Here is an 18,337-nt window from a genome sequence, read left to right on the forward strand (position 1 = left end):
GCAACCATACACTTTCCTCTCCATTTGGTTACAGTATTCTTATGGTGAAGATATTCAAAGCGCCAAAGCATGTTATCATGGAACCAAAATCTAAAATTATATCTAAGCCATGGCCAAGAAAACACTAGACTCCATCCATTATCTTGTGAAAAATCAGTGGGCCTGTGCCATGAATCACAGCAGACAGAAGGCTCTGGTCAAAATGAGTTCACTACGTAGAGAATAGGGCGCTATTTGGGACGAAGACAGACAGTTGGTTCAGCTCCAGGTCCAGCCTACACACATCCACAATTAACCTCAGATTCTTCAACTTGACCGTTGTTACTTCCTCCCTCTCCCTGGCGGTGGTATCCTCCCACACTGGGCGGTGGGGACAGAAAGTGAGAGGGGATGGATAAGGGATGGAGAGAAAGAGAGGATGGCGATCTCTGTTAACTCACTGCTCCAGCTCTCTCCACCCCCTCTCCCTCTCTCTCTCTCTCGCTCTCTCAGTGGGTGGCGGCATTGGGCCAAAGCCCTTTCAGCACCACACCTATGACTGTGCCAACGGCCCAGAAAGACGGCATAACCACCCAGTCAGAGCGCCGTCTGAGCTCTATTCTCACCTCCTGATTGAACTGGATGTGTAGAGACAGTCTCCCTAAACAGGTGGAGTGGCAAATTAATGAAAACAAATAAAGAAATCCCTCCCTCCCGCCATCCTTCGCTCTCAAGTATTACCTCGATTCCTAGCAGAGCAGAGACGCAGGCTTCGGATGCGTCACAAATAGCAGTGAGGTCGTGGCCCCCCTCCAGGGCCAGTACCATACGGCCTCCGGCTAGCCCCATCAGCTGCCTGGTCAGGTATCCAAAACCTGGGGAAAGGAAAACGCATGTGGTTGGGGTTAGAGTTCGTCCACGGCGACTCTGGAGCTTGGACGGCAATCAAAGAAATGCATACAGAAAGCGAGGGGAGGAGGAGGGAGAAAACAGTATTGCATCATATTTTCTCGTTAGATTAAGAAAGAGAAGGCACCAGGGACTTACTCGGCCTAAATGCAGAATACGAGTCAGGTTTAATCTGAATAAATGTGGCTTAGTATATTTGCTCAGGCCGCCTGTGTTTGATCCTCCGGGGGTTTTAGTATATGCATTCCGCCATACCACCCTACCCACTCCTCGGACCCCCCTCTCTTAGAGACCCAGCTTTAGGCTGAGATCTCAGAGATAGTTTTAGGGAAAGCTCTTTGCTGGCACGCCAGAGTGCCGCTCTACCTGGGCCAAAGACAGACGCTTCCAAACAAAGTCGAGATCCTGTAGCTTTGTGAACGTGAGGGGAGGTTACATGGACAGGGCCAGAACAGTTGGATCTGATCTGATCGTGTCTGTGTAGGTGGTACTGTGTATGGTAATGTTACTAGAGTCTGGTAACCTTTCGTAAGAGACTGTCATTGGCTATTTAGACTCTTTCAGATCAACCCAGCAAAATAAATCTGATTTTGTCATCCGTCAGAATGGCACATACCACGCATGCTGGCCAGCCGCAATGTCTTTTAAATCTACGTTTTTTTAAAGTGTGGTTGCAAGACTCTTCCTCCTCATGGCCAGAACTAGTGTTTCTGCATTTACCACTTAGCGTGGGCTCAAACACTTAGATCAATGCAGCCTTTCTCTGAAAGGGATCGAGCAAGATTTGTTCTACTTAGCCGGACTCAGATAAACTCATGGATTCTATTTTTGTGTCTGTACGTACAAGGTAGTTTCTGGAGTGATTGCTAACTAATGTTAGCGCAATGACTGGAAGTCTATGGGATCAGCTAGCGGATTGCGCTAACGCTAGCTGAATTTTTTCAAGTTAAGTCTCAAGTCAAGTAAAAAAATGTATCTATACATGCAATGACCTCAAATCTTTGTCTATTTACTGAGGCTACCAGACAGCCCTTTTCCTTATTTTGTCTACAACACGTTTTGATCATGTAATTGTAAAATAGGGACCTTGTAACTGTCTTAAGGGCATGAAATCAGCAGAAGGCAAGGCAGGTTGATGTGGTCAGAGTGTAGATTTATTTACAGGTCTTGGTGATTCAATGGTAAAAGTGCCATATCATACAAAATATAGAAGTAGATTGACAAAATATACACAGCCCAAAAGAAATTGCTCCTGTGTCAGACTTAACTTGTCCTATCTGAACCGGCACAGGTAGAGGGCAAGACTGCACAGCCTCCCCTTGAGAAAACAAATCGAAACGGTATAAGAGCTCAAACAGGTACATACTGTATATTCACTTGGCCCTTCCCAGGACCATACAATTACTCAATTGGTATTTACAACCAATAAAATGGTTCTACATTGTAAAAGGCAATTTCCACATCCATTGTTACATTGGTATATTTTTCTTAATCAAGACTTAATGATTATTAATGATATTTCCTCAACATTCATACATGGAAACAATACTTTTCTCTGTTATTCAACACACTGACTCCAAAGCATTGCGCTCAGGCCACCTAGCCTATTTCCTATTACGCACAACCAGAATGACAGAGACATACAGTAGGACACAGACACACGGAACTCCGACATAACCCGGAAATATGAACAAACGAAACCAGACATTGAATTAAATAAACACAACTTCTACCTCATATGAGTCTTGTTAACATTCATGTGCACAATAAACATTGCGCCCGCTCAGAGGGTAAGAAATGGTTGGCTGAATGAAAATCTATCTTATCAAACAGAAATGTGTTGCAATAAACGACACCGGTATAGAATGATTACATGCTAGCAATTATTGTAGGAATAGATGGAATATAGATTTAGCACATATGCATTTAAATGTGTGAAAGCAACAGCAAAGAACAGCGTTTGAGTTTGGAGATCGCAAGTGGGGAGACAAGCCTCACCACAGTAATAATACTTTTTATTTTTTTACTCCCTTTTTACTCCCTTGTCTTGTCTCATCGCTACAACTCCCGTACGGGCTCGGGAGAGACGAAGGTCGAGAGCCATGCGTCCTCCGAAACACAACCCAACCAAGCCACACTGCTTCTTAACACAGCGCGCATCCAACCCGGAAGCCAGCCGCACCTATGTGTTGGGGGAAACACCGTACACCGTACACCTAGCGACCTGGTCAGCGCGCACTGCGCCCGGCCCGCCACAGGAGTCGCTAGTGCGCGATGAGACCCTACCGGCCAAACCCTCCCTAACCTAGACGACGCTGGGCCAATTGTGCATCGCCCCATGGACTTCCCGGTCGCGGCCGGCTGCGACAGAGCCAGGGCTCGAACCAAGAGTCTCGAAGGTACTGTGATGCAGTGCCTTAGACCACTGCGCCACCCGGGAGGCCCTAGTAATAATACATTTTAACAACAAATTTCAAATGCAAGCGCCATAAGTAAATGATCAATTTCAACCAATTTTGACATTCCAAAAGACCAGCTAGTAGGCCTAATTGTTGCTTGATGCCCCATTGCTGGTGAGCTTGCAAAGTAAACAGTTATTATTCTTGATAATAAAACTATTTTTGGAGCTGCATATTTATTTATTATGGCAATTCTCTCTCCCTACAACTTCATCTTTGCGCTGCACCCGATCCTATAGCTGTACAGCAAATCAGCAATCTGTTCACTAGTTCACCCGACCTGTGTTGATTGACAGTTTGCTGGTCCAATCAGAGGGCCAATTGTGCATTTCACTAGCCAATATGTTGCACGTTTCATTTGCAAGCTCCGATGCTGCGGCTACTGTCTCTGGCTGCATGGAGAGTAATCCACGGAGACTCTGTGCCACAAAATGAGTGTCAAAACGTTACATGATAATTTAAAGTCATCGGTCTCAAGTCAAAGTCGAATCCCGAGTCTTGAGGCTCCAAGTCAAAGTTATTTATTTTATATCAAGTCGAGTCATCAAATTGGTGACTCGAGTCAGACTCGAGTGTGTTGGTGGGGAGAAAGGGGAAAAGGAGGAAGTCACTTACATTTGGCCGTCAGCCTGTACCCTCCCAGGGGTGACGCATGGCCCTCCACGGCATCGAAGCCAGATGACACCAGTACCACGTCGGGGGCAAACTCATTGGCGATGGGCATCACCACCGTCCTGTGAAGGAGTAAAAAAGAGTGAGAGTGAGAGAGAGACAAGAAGCAGTCAGTGCCATCATTACCTTCAGTGACTAACCTAAACATACCTACTGGTAGACACCACCTAGAGGCTGATGTTGGTACTGTCCACGCAAACCAATATACGGGTTGGTTGTTTAGCAACAAAACCGACATGTGCGCAACTATGGTGCAAAACAGACAGGGTTGGCTTAAATTGTTGACAACATGTAAACTATATTTCATCTCCAATGTTTACTGAAAACATTAATCAATTTGCACAATGAGCACTTGTTGTCACTCAAATACATTGTTACAGTTTTTGCCATATTAGCATAGACGTGTCAGTCAAACCAAGACATGGTATCAAGAATAAGATACAGCGAGCTGAAACGAGACACCTACTATTCCCCACATGGCAGTTTCTTGTCGTTGTTAGCTAACTAGCCATCCAGAATTACAACAACCGACAGCCTTCTGACCCATTGACGTGTGCGTATCGTTTTCGGGACATTGTCAGCTAAGCCGTCTATGAACCACATACAGTACTTACAGTGCAATGTACCTGGCCAATTGGCAGCCACTTTAATCCAAACATTCAGTAAACAACATATAACCTCACATTCAGGAATCAAAGCCACAAATCTGGTGTCGGGAGGAACATTCTCCAAAAAACAGGGCCGTAGAAACCCCCAAACTACAAAGTGTGAGAGCAAGGAGGTCACATGTCAGGTAGTAGTGAAAGTGAACCGGAGAAAAATAATACACAATTACATAATGATACTTTAGTTCGGAGGAGAGGCTCTCTCATTGGTCTGTGTTGATGGCTGTGTGGGTGTGGCGAGTGAGGCCTTACAATCTGCCCTCTCTCACACAGCTGGAGGAAGGAAAATAGATAGATAACAAATGTATCTCTTTGATACAGCGACCCGTGGTTACAGTGACTCAGGCTGAGTCCCAAATGGCATCCTATTCTATGGGCCCTGGTCAAAAGTAGTGCACTATATAGGGAATAGGGTGCCATTTGGGAAACAACCTCCATCTTTTGAGGCTATAGTTAGAGTGTTCGCTGTACTCCTTGTACTCTAAGTAAAGCTTTCTTGAACCACCTGTGTAAATCATTTTATGCGGTCAACATTGTTGTCGTTGAACTGAGAGGAATCGGTTTGAGATAGAATGTTAATAACAAACGTGCCTGTGACAACTTGTGACAATGTTTGTCATTGTGACGGGGCATCTTTCGTGTAGGTTCCGTGTGACTTATCTGAGTGACAGTATGAATGGCTCTCCCAGTGCAACTGTGTGTTTGGTACAAGCAGTAGAGCACACTGTGCTTTTTGGGGCCCGGCAGTATTTGGATAGGCAGAGTATTGGTGCTGTGTGAGGGGGTGCCTCAGGGTCATGTTGTAGGAACCCTCTACTTTGCTGACCTCAGGAACATGGCGGTTGTCTCCTGGCTCACTTTCTTTCCATCCTGCTCTCGTCGCCACAATTATAGGCCTCCAATGGGCAAACCACGCCCACCCACACACACACAGCTGTCTGCAGCGGTGGCCTCCCCCCAAAGGGAGAGAGAGGGAGGCAGTATTTTTAGGAGGCTTGGTACCCAAGACAGCTGAGATACACAGCGGAGTGTGTGCATCACGGACTGTGTCAGCATGCCTCTGGCACTAGCGTAATATATAAAGCACAGGGATGGTGGACAGAAGGAAGGAAGATGAGTAAGAGATGAGTAAAGTGAGGAAGTGAAGGAGAGAATGATTGAGACCAAATGAGAGTAAGATAATGATAGCATGACCCGGTGGTTGCAATACATGTAGGCTGCAAATATCCAAAAGAGATGAACCGAGTAGTAATGTCTTGGAAATATTTGTTCAGCTGCTTAGAAGTGCTCACACACACACACCATTAATATCAAGCACATAAAATACCCCAACCCAAAGAGTGAGCTGGCCACAGGCACTCATGTGGCCAGCCACAAGATTGGACGGGGGGGAGCTTAAGTAAGTATGACGGTTACCGTGGTGACCGGAGCATCACACACTACCCCCTCCCCAACCTCCCTCAGATCTAATGTGTTTGGAGACACACACACACACACACGTCATCCCTCCATCAGAAACTGCTCACATCATCAAATTCCCCATCAACAAACCCCCTCTAAAACAGACGACAACCTTGGGAAAGCCAGAGCGATCAATTAGAGAGCAAGTGTGAGTGGAAACGAGGGCTTTTATAGGCGTGAATCAGTGGATATCTATGTGGTAGATGAAAAACGCTTGGTTAATTATGCCGGCGGATAAAACGTTTGAAATATATTTACGAGGCCGTCTTTGCTATGGGACATCCTGGGTTTGTGGGGTCGGATCCAAAACCCTACTGCCTCCGTCAGCTAGTTCCTGCCTGTAAAGTGTCGTCGCTGAGGTGTGCTCTGGTTTGGATATCAAGGGGAAATGTATACTGCTCTGCTCTAACCTGCCACGACTGCGCAGTCACACCGAATGTGTTTGTTCAGATTAAAGGCGCAACATGTAGCGTTGTGTGCACCCCGACCAAATTCACATAGAAATGTGAGTTATAGTTTTGTCATTCTCATGGAAAGCAAGTCTGATAAGCGGTAGATCCGTTCTATGTGTGCTATTTCCATGCTTCCTGTCCTTAAGTTTATTTTTTGCGGCTTTTTATTTTACCAGCTGGGCTCCCGAGTGGCGCAGCGGTATAAGGCACTGCATCTCAGTGCTTGAGGCGTCACTACAGACACCCTGGTTTGAATCCAAGCTGTATCACAACCGGACGTGATTGGTAGTCCCATAGGGCGGCGCACAATTGGCCCAGAGTTGTTCGGGTTTGGCCGGTGTAGGCTGTCATGGTAAATAACATTTTTTTCTAAACTGACTTGCCTAGTTAAACTGACTTGCCTATCCAACAACAGTTTTCAGCTGTGATAACATAATTGCAAAAGGGTTTCCCAATGATTAATTAGCCTTTTAAAATGATAAACTTGGATTAGCTAACATAACGTGGCATTGGAACACAGGAGTGATGGTTGCTGATAATGGGTCTCTGTCCGCCTATGTAGATATTCCATTAAAAATCAGCCATTTCCAGCTACAATAGTCATTTACAACATTAACAATGTCTACACTGTATTTCTGATCAATTTGATGTTATTTTAATGGACAACATTTTTTTGCTTTTCTTTCAAAAACAAGGACATTTCTAAGCGACTCCAAACTTTTGAACGGTAGTGTACATACCAAAGATTTACGTGAACGATTCAAAACAAGAGGGTATAAAGAAGAATTATGGAACAATTGCCTTAAGACAGTAAGACAAACTGAGTGGAATGCAATATTGGAACCACGTCAAAGGAATTCCTCTCCTCCCTCTTACAGTCCCATTTCAAGGTTGATCAAGGAAGTGGTTAATAGATATTGCCACATATTGCACAGCGAGCCCAACTTTGGTAAAGCGTTTGAATCCCCCCCCCCCCCCCCCCCCGAGCTTTTGCTATAAGAGACCTCAAAATGTATGGGATTGTTTAGTAAGGTCAGATTTGCCTAAGAAAAAAACGTAGCATTTGATGTGTATCATTCCTGATGGCAATTTCCCTGGTTACAACTGCGTTCACTGTTCTGCCATGATCAGAGTGAACTCTCTTATCCATCCCCATTCGGGTGAGAGGATAAAAGGTCCGAGGTAGAATAACATGTAACACAAAATGTGTTGTATATCTCCTAAGGTGTTCCTGTAACTTTTATGATGTGGGTAAGACCAAACGTGAACTTAAGACAAGGACATTTGCGAGTAAGAGCTCCATTCACAACCATGATGAAAAATCACCTGTTGCCAGGCATTTCAATAACCATAATCACAAACTAAGTGACTTACATTATATGGGCATTGAAATGGTGAAGGTACCATGTAGGGAAGGCGATAGGGATAAATTACTTCTCCAAAGAGAGACATATTGGTTATTAGGCACTTCTTCCCCAGCACACCTTAAAGAGGAATGTTCTTTTTCTTGTTTTTTGGTTGTAAGTTATAAATATGTAGGACAAACATTTAGGCAATGACATCATAATGTACAGTATCTGTATTGTGTTTATATATTTGTATCTTTATTTGATTGTCATGTTTCCCCTACAGCTCCCTCTGCTGGGATCCCTTGATTGGGCCAATACTGACTGAGAATTTATCATTTTACCCACCTGTGTGTGGTATTGTCGTGACATTGATTGTCATTGCACGCTGAAGATGGGCTCATACCCAAAATGTTTGTGCAGCAATAAAAATATGTCAATTTCAGTTTATTCACCAGAGTGCAGTCCTATTTTTGTTCTTTGAATTATAATTAATGGATGTAAATTACAAACTTCAGAAGCCTTTTCAAACCTCAAATATACTACACGTTTAAAATGTCCTGCTTTGCAGGAAAGTTCTCCTGCAACAGGGTGATCAAATTAGGATCCCACACCTGGAATGACGAAGTGATTTCTACACATTGCGCCTTTAAGGAAAAATAAAGATGAATAAAATGTGCTTACAACATGTTTAGGCATTACCTGTTGCACATTCAGTGTGTTCTTCAATACATGGACCTTGGTTGGACTGTGTAGGTATGTGTGTCTGTGTGTCCCGGCAGTGTGTGTGAGCGTTTTTGGGAGGACCTGCTAAGCCTCAGGGTTGAACACCTCTTTCTCCTGAGACAGTCAGGCCTAACCCAAATCCCCCTGACCCACTGTAATATCCTCATCACGCATGCACGCACACACATACACACACAGGGTGTATCTCAATATGCATACTACTGTGCTCCACACTCTCATGCTCCGAGTGCATTCTCCGAGGATGTTCTCTTGAATACGTTCTTGTGAGGACGAAAGTGTAGAGAACGCATAAAACATACCATCTGAGAAGCATCGTACAGCCAGGACAATTGCAACAATAGAAACCAAACAAAACATACATAAAACAAAATGTTTTACCTCATAATAATCAGCTATCAATATGTGAATTGTAATAATCTAGCTCGCCAGCTAGTTAAACAGGCAAAAATCACCTAAAAATAATGTAAGGTAGATGTAAATTCTTCGCAGGTAGCTAGCTACCAATTCTTCGTGGCTATCTAGCTAGCGAACAGTAGTAGCAAGCTATTGACTTTCTATTGGCTTGCAATCTATGCACACTATAGTGGGCATTGTAGGCATGTAAACATGCCAAAATGAACACAGTATGTATTTATTAACATATTAAGATAAAATATTGTCATTAGGCAACATATGAGAAAGGGCAACATTTTGTTCTGAAGTTAGAGTTGATTTTCTCATACTTCAGCTCAAATAATTTAAAGAAATTTTGTTTTTTACGTGGTTGCGTCCTATTTCTGTGCATACTTTGCGTTGAAGCTTGCATTGATGCATGCTTCAAAATATCAACAAGCGGAGTACGCATCCGAGAAGTACCCTCCGTGCTCCATTTCACATACTTTGATTTGGACTTATACTCCGACCCTCCCGTGCTCCAATTTGCGTGCTTGGAGCGCGGTAGTATTCCTTTTGAGAAACACACACAGACACAAACAGTGTGCACACCCACATATGCATAAGAACACATGCATGCACACACGTACAAATATACAGTGCGCGCATGTACCCGCGCACAATGCGCTCTACCTATAATGCTCATCGAGACCACTGAAACACCCTGAAGATCAGTTCCGCAGGTGGTCGCCCAACACGTCAACCTTCCCACAGAAGTGGCTCTGGAGTCTTACTATGTTAATTATTAATTATCCTCCTCCTCTGATCTTGGCTGGGGCATTCCTGAAGCTATTGGATTTTTCACAGATATGAGAAGATGAGATGAGCCACATCTCTCTCGTTCACCTGCAGTGTTTTCTTTACCTTTTTCCCCAGTGAGGTTGTGTTGTTTCACTTTGGGAGGGAATAAACTAGACGGAGCAGGAAGATGAGCACTCTTTTGGGGGCCTGAGAAGTCTGTGTAGGGGTAAGGGACTTTGTTCCCTCATAGTTCACCCAAGTCCTCATCATTTCCCCCATTCCCTGAATGCTTTGAGTGCTAAGACATGCAGCCGCACGCACACAAATGCACACACGCGAACGCGCTTTCAGAATGAAGGCAGCTGTTCACTCAGTGGCGTTGACAAGAACCAGGGAAACCTCCCTCTCTAGGGACTCTCTCCATCTTCCACTCCTCCTTTCCATTCCTCGCTTTAACCTCTCCTCCGCAGAACACCCCACCAGGGTGTGTGGTGTGTTCTCAAGTGGAGTCCTAAACAAGGGCAGTGAATGAGGAGGAAGATACTATAGCTTGACTGAACACCAAAAAAAACTGAAAAACATACCGCCCAAACCCACTAACCAACAAAGGGTTAACGCTAGCGATGCCTACATGTCAGGCTCAAAGGCTTTTCCGACACACTTCAAAGCCTTGTCATCTCACGTTGTGTAGAGCTGGTTTGAATTAAGCTCAATTCTCCTCTCTGTTCCCCAAGTTCATGATGAGAGAGGGAGCGTGAGGGAAGGAGAGAGAGACGGGACTTCTGGTTTTCATTAGGGGATAATTTTCTTATCTTATTTTCCTCCCTTTCTGGAGGCTCAGGCTTGATCCCCTGCAAATGCAATGTGGCACTGGCTGAGAGCGAGAGAGAATAAGGAGTGCGACGGGGTGGATTTGTCTGTGTGTTTGATAGAGAGAGGGACGTATAAAAGGGCAGCGCCGGGATTGTGGGTTCGATTCCCACGGGGGGCCAGTATGAAAAGAAACAAAAAAATGCATGCACTCACTACTTTAAGTCACTCTGGATAAGAGCGTCTGATGAATTACTAAAATGTACACGTAAAAAAGGGAAAGATAGAGAGAGATGGCGGGAGAGTAGATATATGGACTGTTGGGCTGTGCTGGCCATTTTCCTCTGGGTGCTGTAAATCAGAGGCTGAGGAGACACTCACTGCAGCATTGTGGGATTGATGAGCGCCGGGGGCCAGCTGGGTGAAATAAGGGGAAGACCCACATCCCTGTCACTCCTAAATTGACCCCTAGCCCCTACTCCCCCAAGCTAGCCCCCCGACCCGCCTTCTCTCAGTTCAATTCAAGAAGATTTATTGGCATGGAAAGTGTAAGAAAACATGTCAAATCAATTCCCCTCTCTCTCCATCTACTTGTGTACATCTCATAGGATTGGATAGGTGGATCAAAGTGGTGGAATTTTCACCTAGCCTATGAGAAGTCGACAGTCACTTTATCCTGGCGCAGGGTCTAAGGGGGTAGTTGAAATCGGTGAGGGGGCACAATTTTTGGGGGGGGGGTTCTTGCATTGGAATTATATTGAACTCTGCTTATATCACGCTATACCACAATAAACATAAAGCGCAAATGCCGAGACTCCGAGACCATTGAGTGCTTTTGAAGTGACAGGTTGGCGCGAAATCTGTAGCCCATCTCCGTGCCCTACACAGTAAAGAAAGGTCTGTTTGGTAATGAATATATAGGCTACAAGCTAGATAGGGTAATTCACCTATTACAAACAGCCTATGTGAATGCAGCTGTACACAGCCGATGCGATACGGCACTTCTGTGGATCAAATTCCATCCACCCACGTAATAAATTACGCAATGCCGGCCTACTGCAAACACGGGGGTGGGCTCTTCACGCGGAGCTAGCTGGAGCTCGGCAGCATCGTCGCTGCTGGGCTTTGCGGCGGCCTTGGTGGTTTGATTTCTGATATCCATGGTGGCAGCGGTAGATTAGCTGGTTAGAGCTAAATAGGCTAATAACACTAACACCTTTTACAGAAAGCTCAGAAGCTAACTAAACTCTACAGTGGTGCGGCGTGAGGCAGAGTTGAGTGAAGCAGCTTCGACCGTAAACTTGACCCCCTCCTTATAAATCAAAATATTACAGGCAGAGGCGTATCTCGTTATTCACGTAGCCTACCTCGTTATTCACGTAGCCGACCACAGATGAGGAGTGTTTTTCCATGCTTTCTATGGAAACTCTATGGAGTCAAACCTAACCGCCGAGTGGCTTTCCATAGCCTCCCTACATACAAACACACACACGCTGCAGCGTGCACTGTCCATGGTGCTGGTACAGCGCAGTGGAGATACAGATTTGGCGCCAACCCATCACCCAATCATTTGAACCTTTTTGCTATTTTTTATAAAGGGACATAAAACAAAAACTGAGTAAAGGAAGATTTAATATAGCTTCTTACATGGCCCTCAGGCTGATGAAAAATACAAACAAATCATGGTACATGTGGCAGTACAGAAGGGCTTCCTTGTCCAACATAGTCTGTAACTATGTTGGACAAGGAAAGCGCTACCAAGAAGGTAATACCCTCAAGCTCTCGATGCTCCACTTCAGTGCGATGTGCTCTCTCTCAACCACTGAATACCTGGACTCATGTGATTTCCATTTTCAGCCGATGAACAGAACAGATCTCTCCTGTCCGACTCTCCCTGAGCTAGCATAGCTCCCAGCCCCACGTTGGATGCGTCAGTCTGCACCACAAAAGGCTTGGCGAAGTCTGGACTGACCAGAACTGGATGGCTACATACCACCCATTTGGGACTCTGGGATGCCTTTTCACAGGCTGTGGTCCACAGGAACTGTTTCTGCTCTTTGGTTTTGGTCAGGTCATTCTACGGGTAGGGCCACATCTGAGAAGTCTGGCACAAAACGTCAGTTCAGGCCCCAGGAAGGACTTCACCCGCAGCTCGTGTGCTAGGCGAAGAACTATTTTGGATGGCTGCTACTTTGTCCACTTGAGGGCACATGCCCTCTGGGCCAATGTGGAAACTCAAGTACAAGACCTCTTCTCGGGCCACAGCACACTTGGTTCCATTCACAGTGAGCCTCGCTTTCTAGATCTACCTCAATATCGTCCCTAGGTGCTGTAGACGCTGCTTTGGCTCTAGCAACTCTGACAATATGGGGAAATCAGTCCCTAGGACAACATCATATGGCCATCAACCATCTCTTCACACAGAATGAACCTATGGTCATGCACCTATGGTCATGCACCTATGGTCATGCACAGTAAACATAACCTGTACTACAGGCCCATAATCTGCAACTAACTTAAATTAGACCGGCCCTAACGAGTGTTTGTGTACTGCCAGTATCAACCAAAGCCATCAACAACTTGCCATTTAGAAACACCTCACATAGCTGCTCATTAACCTGCAACTCACTAGGGCGTAAACTAGACGTAGGCAAGTAGCACAAAAGCACATTAGCTCTGCGCGCCATACATTACGTTGTCTGCCTTATGTCCTACTAGGCCACAAGAAAAACACCTACGGTCCCTTTGCCAATTAAAAGAAGACTGTGTGTTGTGTCTTACTATGTGTCCCGCATTATCCCACAAACCGACTGGGTCAAGCAGCCGCCACTGTGTTTGCATTGGAAAAAGGCCCGTTGGTCAGACATGTAGACCTCTGCGAGACGCGCCGTCCTGCAGCAGATTTCGGGTCCCTCTCCCAAACCCAAACTCTGATTTCAGATGTAATCATCAGAAGGAATTGTTCAAGCACGATAACATCCAGGACAGTTTCAACTGTGTGCTCCGTTGGTGGTATCCAGCGCCTGGCAAGCTCCCGGAGACGCACAAACAATCCCTGAGGGGATTCCCCCGCCTCTGTCTTTTCTTCACGAAAGCGCTTTCTATAATTGTCTTTGCTGATTTCATATTTAGTTTTGTATTGCTTCCTTAACACTGTCATAATCATGAACGATGGCCATAGTCACCAAGGCTTTTCCTGCCTTTCCTGTTAGTAGACAAGCCGAATCACCCACTCTTCTCTCGGCCAGCCACACGTAGCCGCCATTTGTTCAAATGTTGCGAGGTACATATCGACTTCATCATTGTCAGTGACCTTGGGAAGTGACAGGTTCGACCGGAACGTCACTGGCACCGGGCCCCTTGGATCTGGGTGCCGACTGGCGCAATCAGGCGAGCCTCTGCTTGCTCCAACCCCATGGCCCAGCTGGTCTTGTGCCCCGATGCCAGCGTTGTTTTCTTGTAGATCAATAAGTGCCATCTCCACCACCTAGAGCCGAGCCTCCTGTCTCTGCTCCCGTTGCTTGCTCTTTTTAAATGCTCCATTTCAGCAAGTCCGTGAGCTCCAGCATTGCGCACAGCTGTGGATCGCGTTGCTTCTCGGCCACAGAAAATGCAGGATTGCCGATATGTGGTTGTCTGTGCGCCAATCTCTGTGGCGTCCCCAGCCCACTCCACAATATATCCTGCTGCATTTCGCATTGTTCTACTGCCATCCTTACCTGGTTCCTTGGTAGTTTTGCGGTAGCTCCCAACTCGCGCATCATTCTCGTACAGGAAAGAGGCCCCCTCGTGGAGCCGGGCCGGGAAGTCGAGGTGGGGCTATAATACTATATTGCGTGTATTTACTGCATCTCATTCAGGTCTACATAAAAACAGGTAGGGGCTACAGTATCATTTAAGATTGGGCACATCAATCCTTTATCTCATAAAGGTCATGGACTTTGCTCGGTATCAGCCTTTCAGATTATTGGCCATAGGTCCCCCTCTTGCCCTCAGAACAGCCTCAATTCGTTGGGGCATGGACTGTACAAGGTGTCGAAAGCGTTCGACAGGGATGCTGGCCCATGTTGACTCCAGTGTTTCCCACAGTCTGAAATCTGTAACTACTACATTGTCACAGAGTATCAACGAACAAGATTTCTTACCCTTTCCAAACAATTTCCCTTCTATCAAGTGCAGCGCCAACATAACGTGGCAGGGTGGTTTAAAAACAAAGGACAGATTTGAGCATAAAGGCATAAAATGTGTCTTTATATGTGTAACTCTGTGTTGTTGTCTGTTCACACTGCTATGTTTTATCTTGGCCAGGTCGCAGTTGCAAATGAGAACTTGTTCTCAACTAGCCTACCTGGTTAAATAAAGGTGAAAAAAATAAAATATATATATATACAACAACACAAGAGACAATACCTGAAGACGTGCTACACATTGGTGGGGGCACAGTGCTTGAGGGTTTGTCGACATAGATATGTATATACAGTATATAGGTACATATGCGCCCTAATATGTATCTTGTCCCACCTCTTGTATACTGTACACATCCATATGAACATACGATACTGCGGCTTGTACAGCATGTGATCCATCTGTCTGGATGTGAAAGGGTCAGTGTGGGGTTACGTGAGGAGCAGGGTTATGTGGAGGTCTGGGGTACATTAGCAGGGCACATTGTCCTGGTTAGTATAGTATAGCGTGCAGCTAGCCAGTCAGTAGACTGAGACAGAGTGGTTTGATGTGTGTCTACTGTCTACCTGCACCGGCAGCTCAGACCAATTGGCCAGACAGGCTCATCTTCAAAGTGAATCACCCTCTGCCCTGCGCCCCAACCACATGTCTGCGTGTGTGTGAGTGTGTGTGTGTGGATGTACTGTATGTAAGTTTATGCTTGCATGCAATGCCATGTATACTTGTGTGTGTACGGGTAGGTGCGTATGCCTGCAAGAGTGTGTGTTGTGTTGTGTTGTGTGTTTGTGGGAATTGGTGATGAGCATACGTGCATGAGTTTTGCATGATGTTTGTGTTTTTCTGTGTGTGTGTGTGTGTGTGTGTGTGTGTGTGTGTGTGTGTGTGTGTGTGTGTGTGTGTGTGTTTATTGGATGTTTATATGCACATGCTCATGTAATGTGTGTGTGTAAAGTGTGAGTGTGTAGGTGGGTTATAAATAGCCCCAGAGAGCGGACCTAATGGAGTTCAGCCCTGGGATCAGCCTGCTTGGCATATAAAAGAGGCTGCCACAAAGCCCTGACTCGGCCATGTATTACAACACATCATACTTCAAGCCTCCCTGCCTCTCAGCCATATAGAGGCCACTCAAAAGCTGTGAAAAGGAGGCATTACAGTATCATGAGTTCAGTTATTTTTGGACGACGAGAGAATTCCATACAGTCATGGCATAACATGACCTTTTGTTAGTTACTCTTCTCTCAGTATTTCTCCCTTGAATGTGACATTGACGTACTGTATCCTGCTAATAGCTATCACTGTAAAAATAGACAATATGTGGACAATATACACACTTTTGGGACTATCCATTTGATTGCATTGTACAGGGCAAACTAAATCAAGTGCACCTGAAGCATATTCAATTATTTGACCCAGGTCTGACCCCAAGTGATGTTCACATGGTTGTATTTGTGCCTCCAATTTGGCAGGCATATTTGACATGAATCACCCAATCCGTTTTCTTAGTTCATCTACATTTCTACCCCCTCAAAAACATCTACAGTTGTCCTGAATCTGCAATCAACTGTTAATATGTATTATATTCTAATGCTAACAATAGCTTACTCTATCAGTCACTTCGGCTTAAGTTGAAATCTTTGGATGAAGACAACATCCGGAATCATCTACATTAACGTCAAGAAGGCATTGTGTGATATTAGAGTGAATCATCCCTTTAATATGCGCCTGTAGACTTGCGGCATGACAGCAGTGTGTATATGGTTCCAGAGCTGGGAACTGTCAGGACAAACTGAGCACTGGGACCTTCAGTCTGTTGATATACACCTCTCTCCTCAGCCAAGTGCTCCCTGAGCACTTTACACACCAACAGCCAACCCCCACCGCTGTAAATTCAACACTAAACTGGCTCCTCTCTCTTTCTCTCCCTCTTGATTTCTGACGCTGATGTTGCTAGCATAAGAAATCCTCATCATACTCTGTGGTAGCTAGTCTGTGTGACAAGTGTGTTACCTGAAGGCAGCCAGGTACTCTGCGTCTCCCATGGGTGGTTCCAGTCCCCCGGTGAAAGCCATGTTCACATTGAAGCCCATACCTGCCCCAGTGCCCACCTACAACACAACATAGGTTAGTCACATACACAACATGCACACACACTCAAGCAAAATGACATGCATATACTGTACTATTACACACTCTAGACAATTCTTCTGTAGAACAGCCTCCAGCTAGGAAAATACTGCTGGGATTGCTGCCATTTACCTGTCAAAGCTCAGACTGCACCTGCCAGACGAGAGCACGCGTTCTAGTATACGCACGCACGCACACACACAAGTACACACACTAACACACTTTTACATTAAGTCTGGGCATTTTACAAGCAACAATAATAATCTGACCTAAGTGGTAGAAGGCCTTGCTAATGACCACATCATTAAGAAACCTGAATCAGGAGATGTTAGATGACTGCCAACATAATATTGTAGCAATTCCCAAGGAATACTAACAACAATTGAGTTTTCTTTGTGTTGCCATTTTGGATATGAATAACAGGAACATTTCCAAAAATCGATTAACCCTTCTCTAAGCAACGCCCCAGAATTTTGGCGCAACAAATCACAGCGCTCCCAATGGAGAGCAACTATCGTCGAGTGCGACACCTCGGACAGTGTGTTGCCAATTTAGCGACTTTTATTGGTAAAAGAGGCAAGCGACAAATGCAGTTACTTTTCAGGCTGCCTTTGAGGAGTTGCGAGCCTTTCTATGGTTTTGATAGCATTAAGCGTATTTAGCCACTTAATTCTGCAGCAAACACGAATGGGAGAGGCTGTCTGTGCAACGGGGACCGCAGCAGTACAGTAAATTGGTGCTGTGATGTCGTCATCTAGCAACTTTAGCGACAAATTAAGAAGCCATTAGCGACCTCTCACTGAAAAATTGTTGACAACACTGCTCAAACAAGCTCACGTTTTAAATGCATGAAAGCCAGTGAGGACAGTGGGAAAAACAGTTTTCTTTAGAAAAGGAATTGTTTAAATGGCTAAATAATTGAACATTGAACCAGGAGTACTTGTTACTGTGATCCTTAAATGCAGAGCCTGTTGAGGAAGTTGTTCAAATCCGAAATTATACTTTTGTTACATTGTTGGTTAGTTAGCTATAGTAAACTCACGTAAACTCGTACATCGCCTTGGTCCGTACAATTGCCCTTATTTTAGCGCCCCAAAAACGTAATACTTCCAGATCAACTGTAATGTCAATATCATTGTAAAGCACAATTTCTCCCCTTTCCAACATGATCAATTACATGACCTAAACGCTGCCCGTTTCTGCATAATTCAAGCAGGCAATGAGCCCCGTCGGGTCTTTTTTTAAAATGGCGGGTGGGGAAGCGAAACTAATGTGTGATAGTGAGAAGGAGAGATGTTGTGTGGGAAAATAGCTTTTTTTCACTCGATCTGTCCAACTTATCACCTTATCGCCTC

The 18,337-nt window shown here is 45.2% G+C and overlaps 1 protein-coding gene across 4 annotated transcripts in view; it reads right to left on the bottom strand.

The window, feature by feature from the left end:
• Nucleotides 1–18,337, bottom strand: part of LOC139546994 (histone deacetylase 4-like) — a 257,932-nt gene that overhangs the window by 14,073 nt on the left and 225,522 nt on the right. For all 4 annotated transcript variants that reach the window (XM_071356019.1, XM_071356018.1, XM_071356017.1 and 1 more), the window contains 3 exons: nucleotides 16,866–16,963; nucleotides 3,963–4,081; nucleotides 721–854 (listed from right to left, as the gene is read on the bottom strand). In XM_071356019.1, the coding sequence (XP_071212120.1) occupies nucleotides 721–854; nucleotides 3,963–4,081; nucleotides 16,866–16,963 (351 nt within the window). The remainder of the gene's footprint in view (nucleotides 1–720; nucleotides 855–3,962; nucleotides 4,082–16,865; nucleotides 16,964–18,337) is intronic.

This window comes from Salvelinus alpinus, chromosome 20 (genome assembly GCF_045679555.1).
Source record: "Salvelinus alpinus chromosome 20, SLU_Salpinus.1, whole genome shotgun sequence".
NCBI classification, from domain to species: Eukaryota; Metazoa; Chordata; class Actinopteri; order Salmoniformes; family Salmonidae; genus Salvelinus; species Salvelinus alpinus.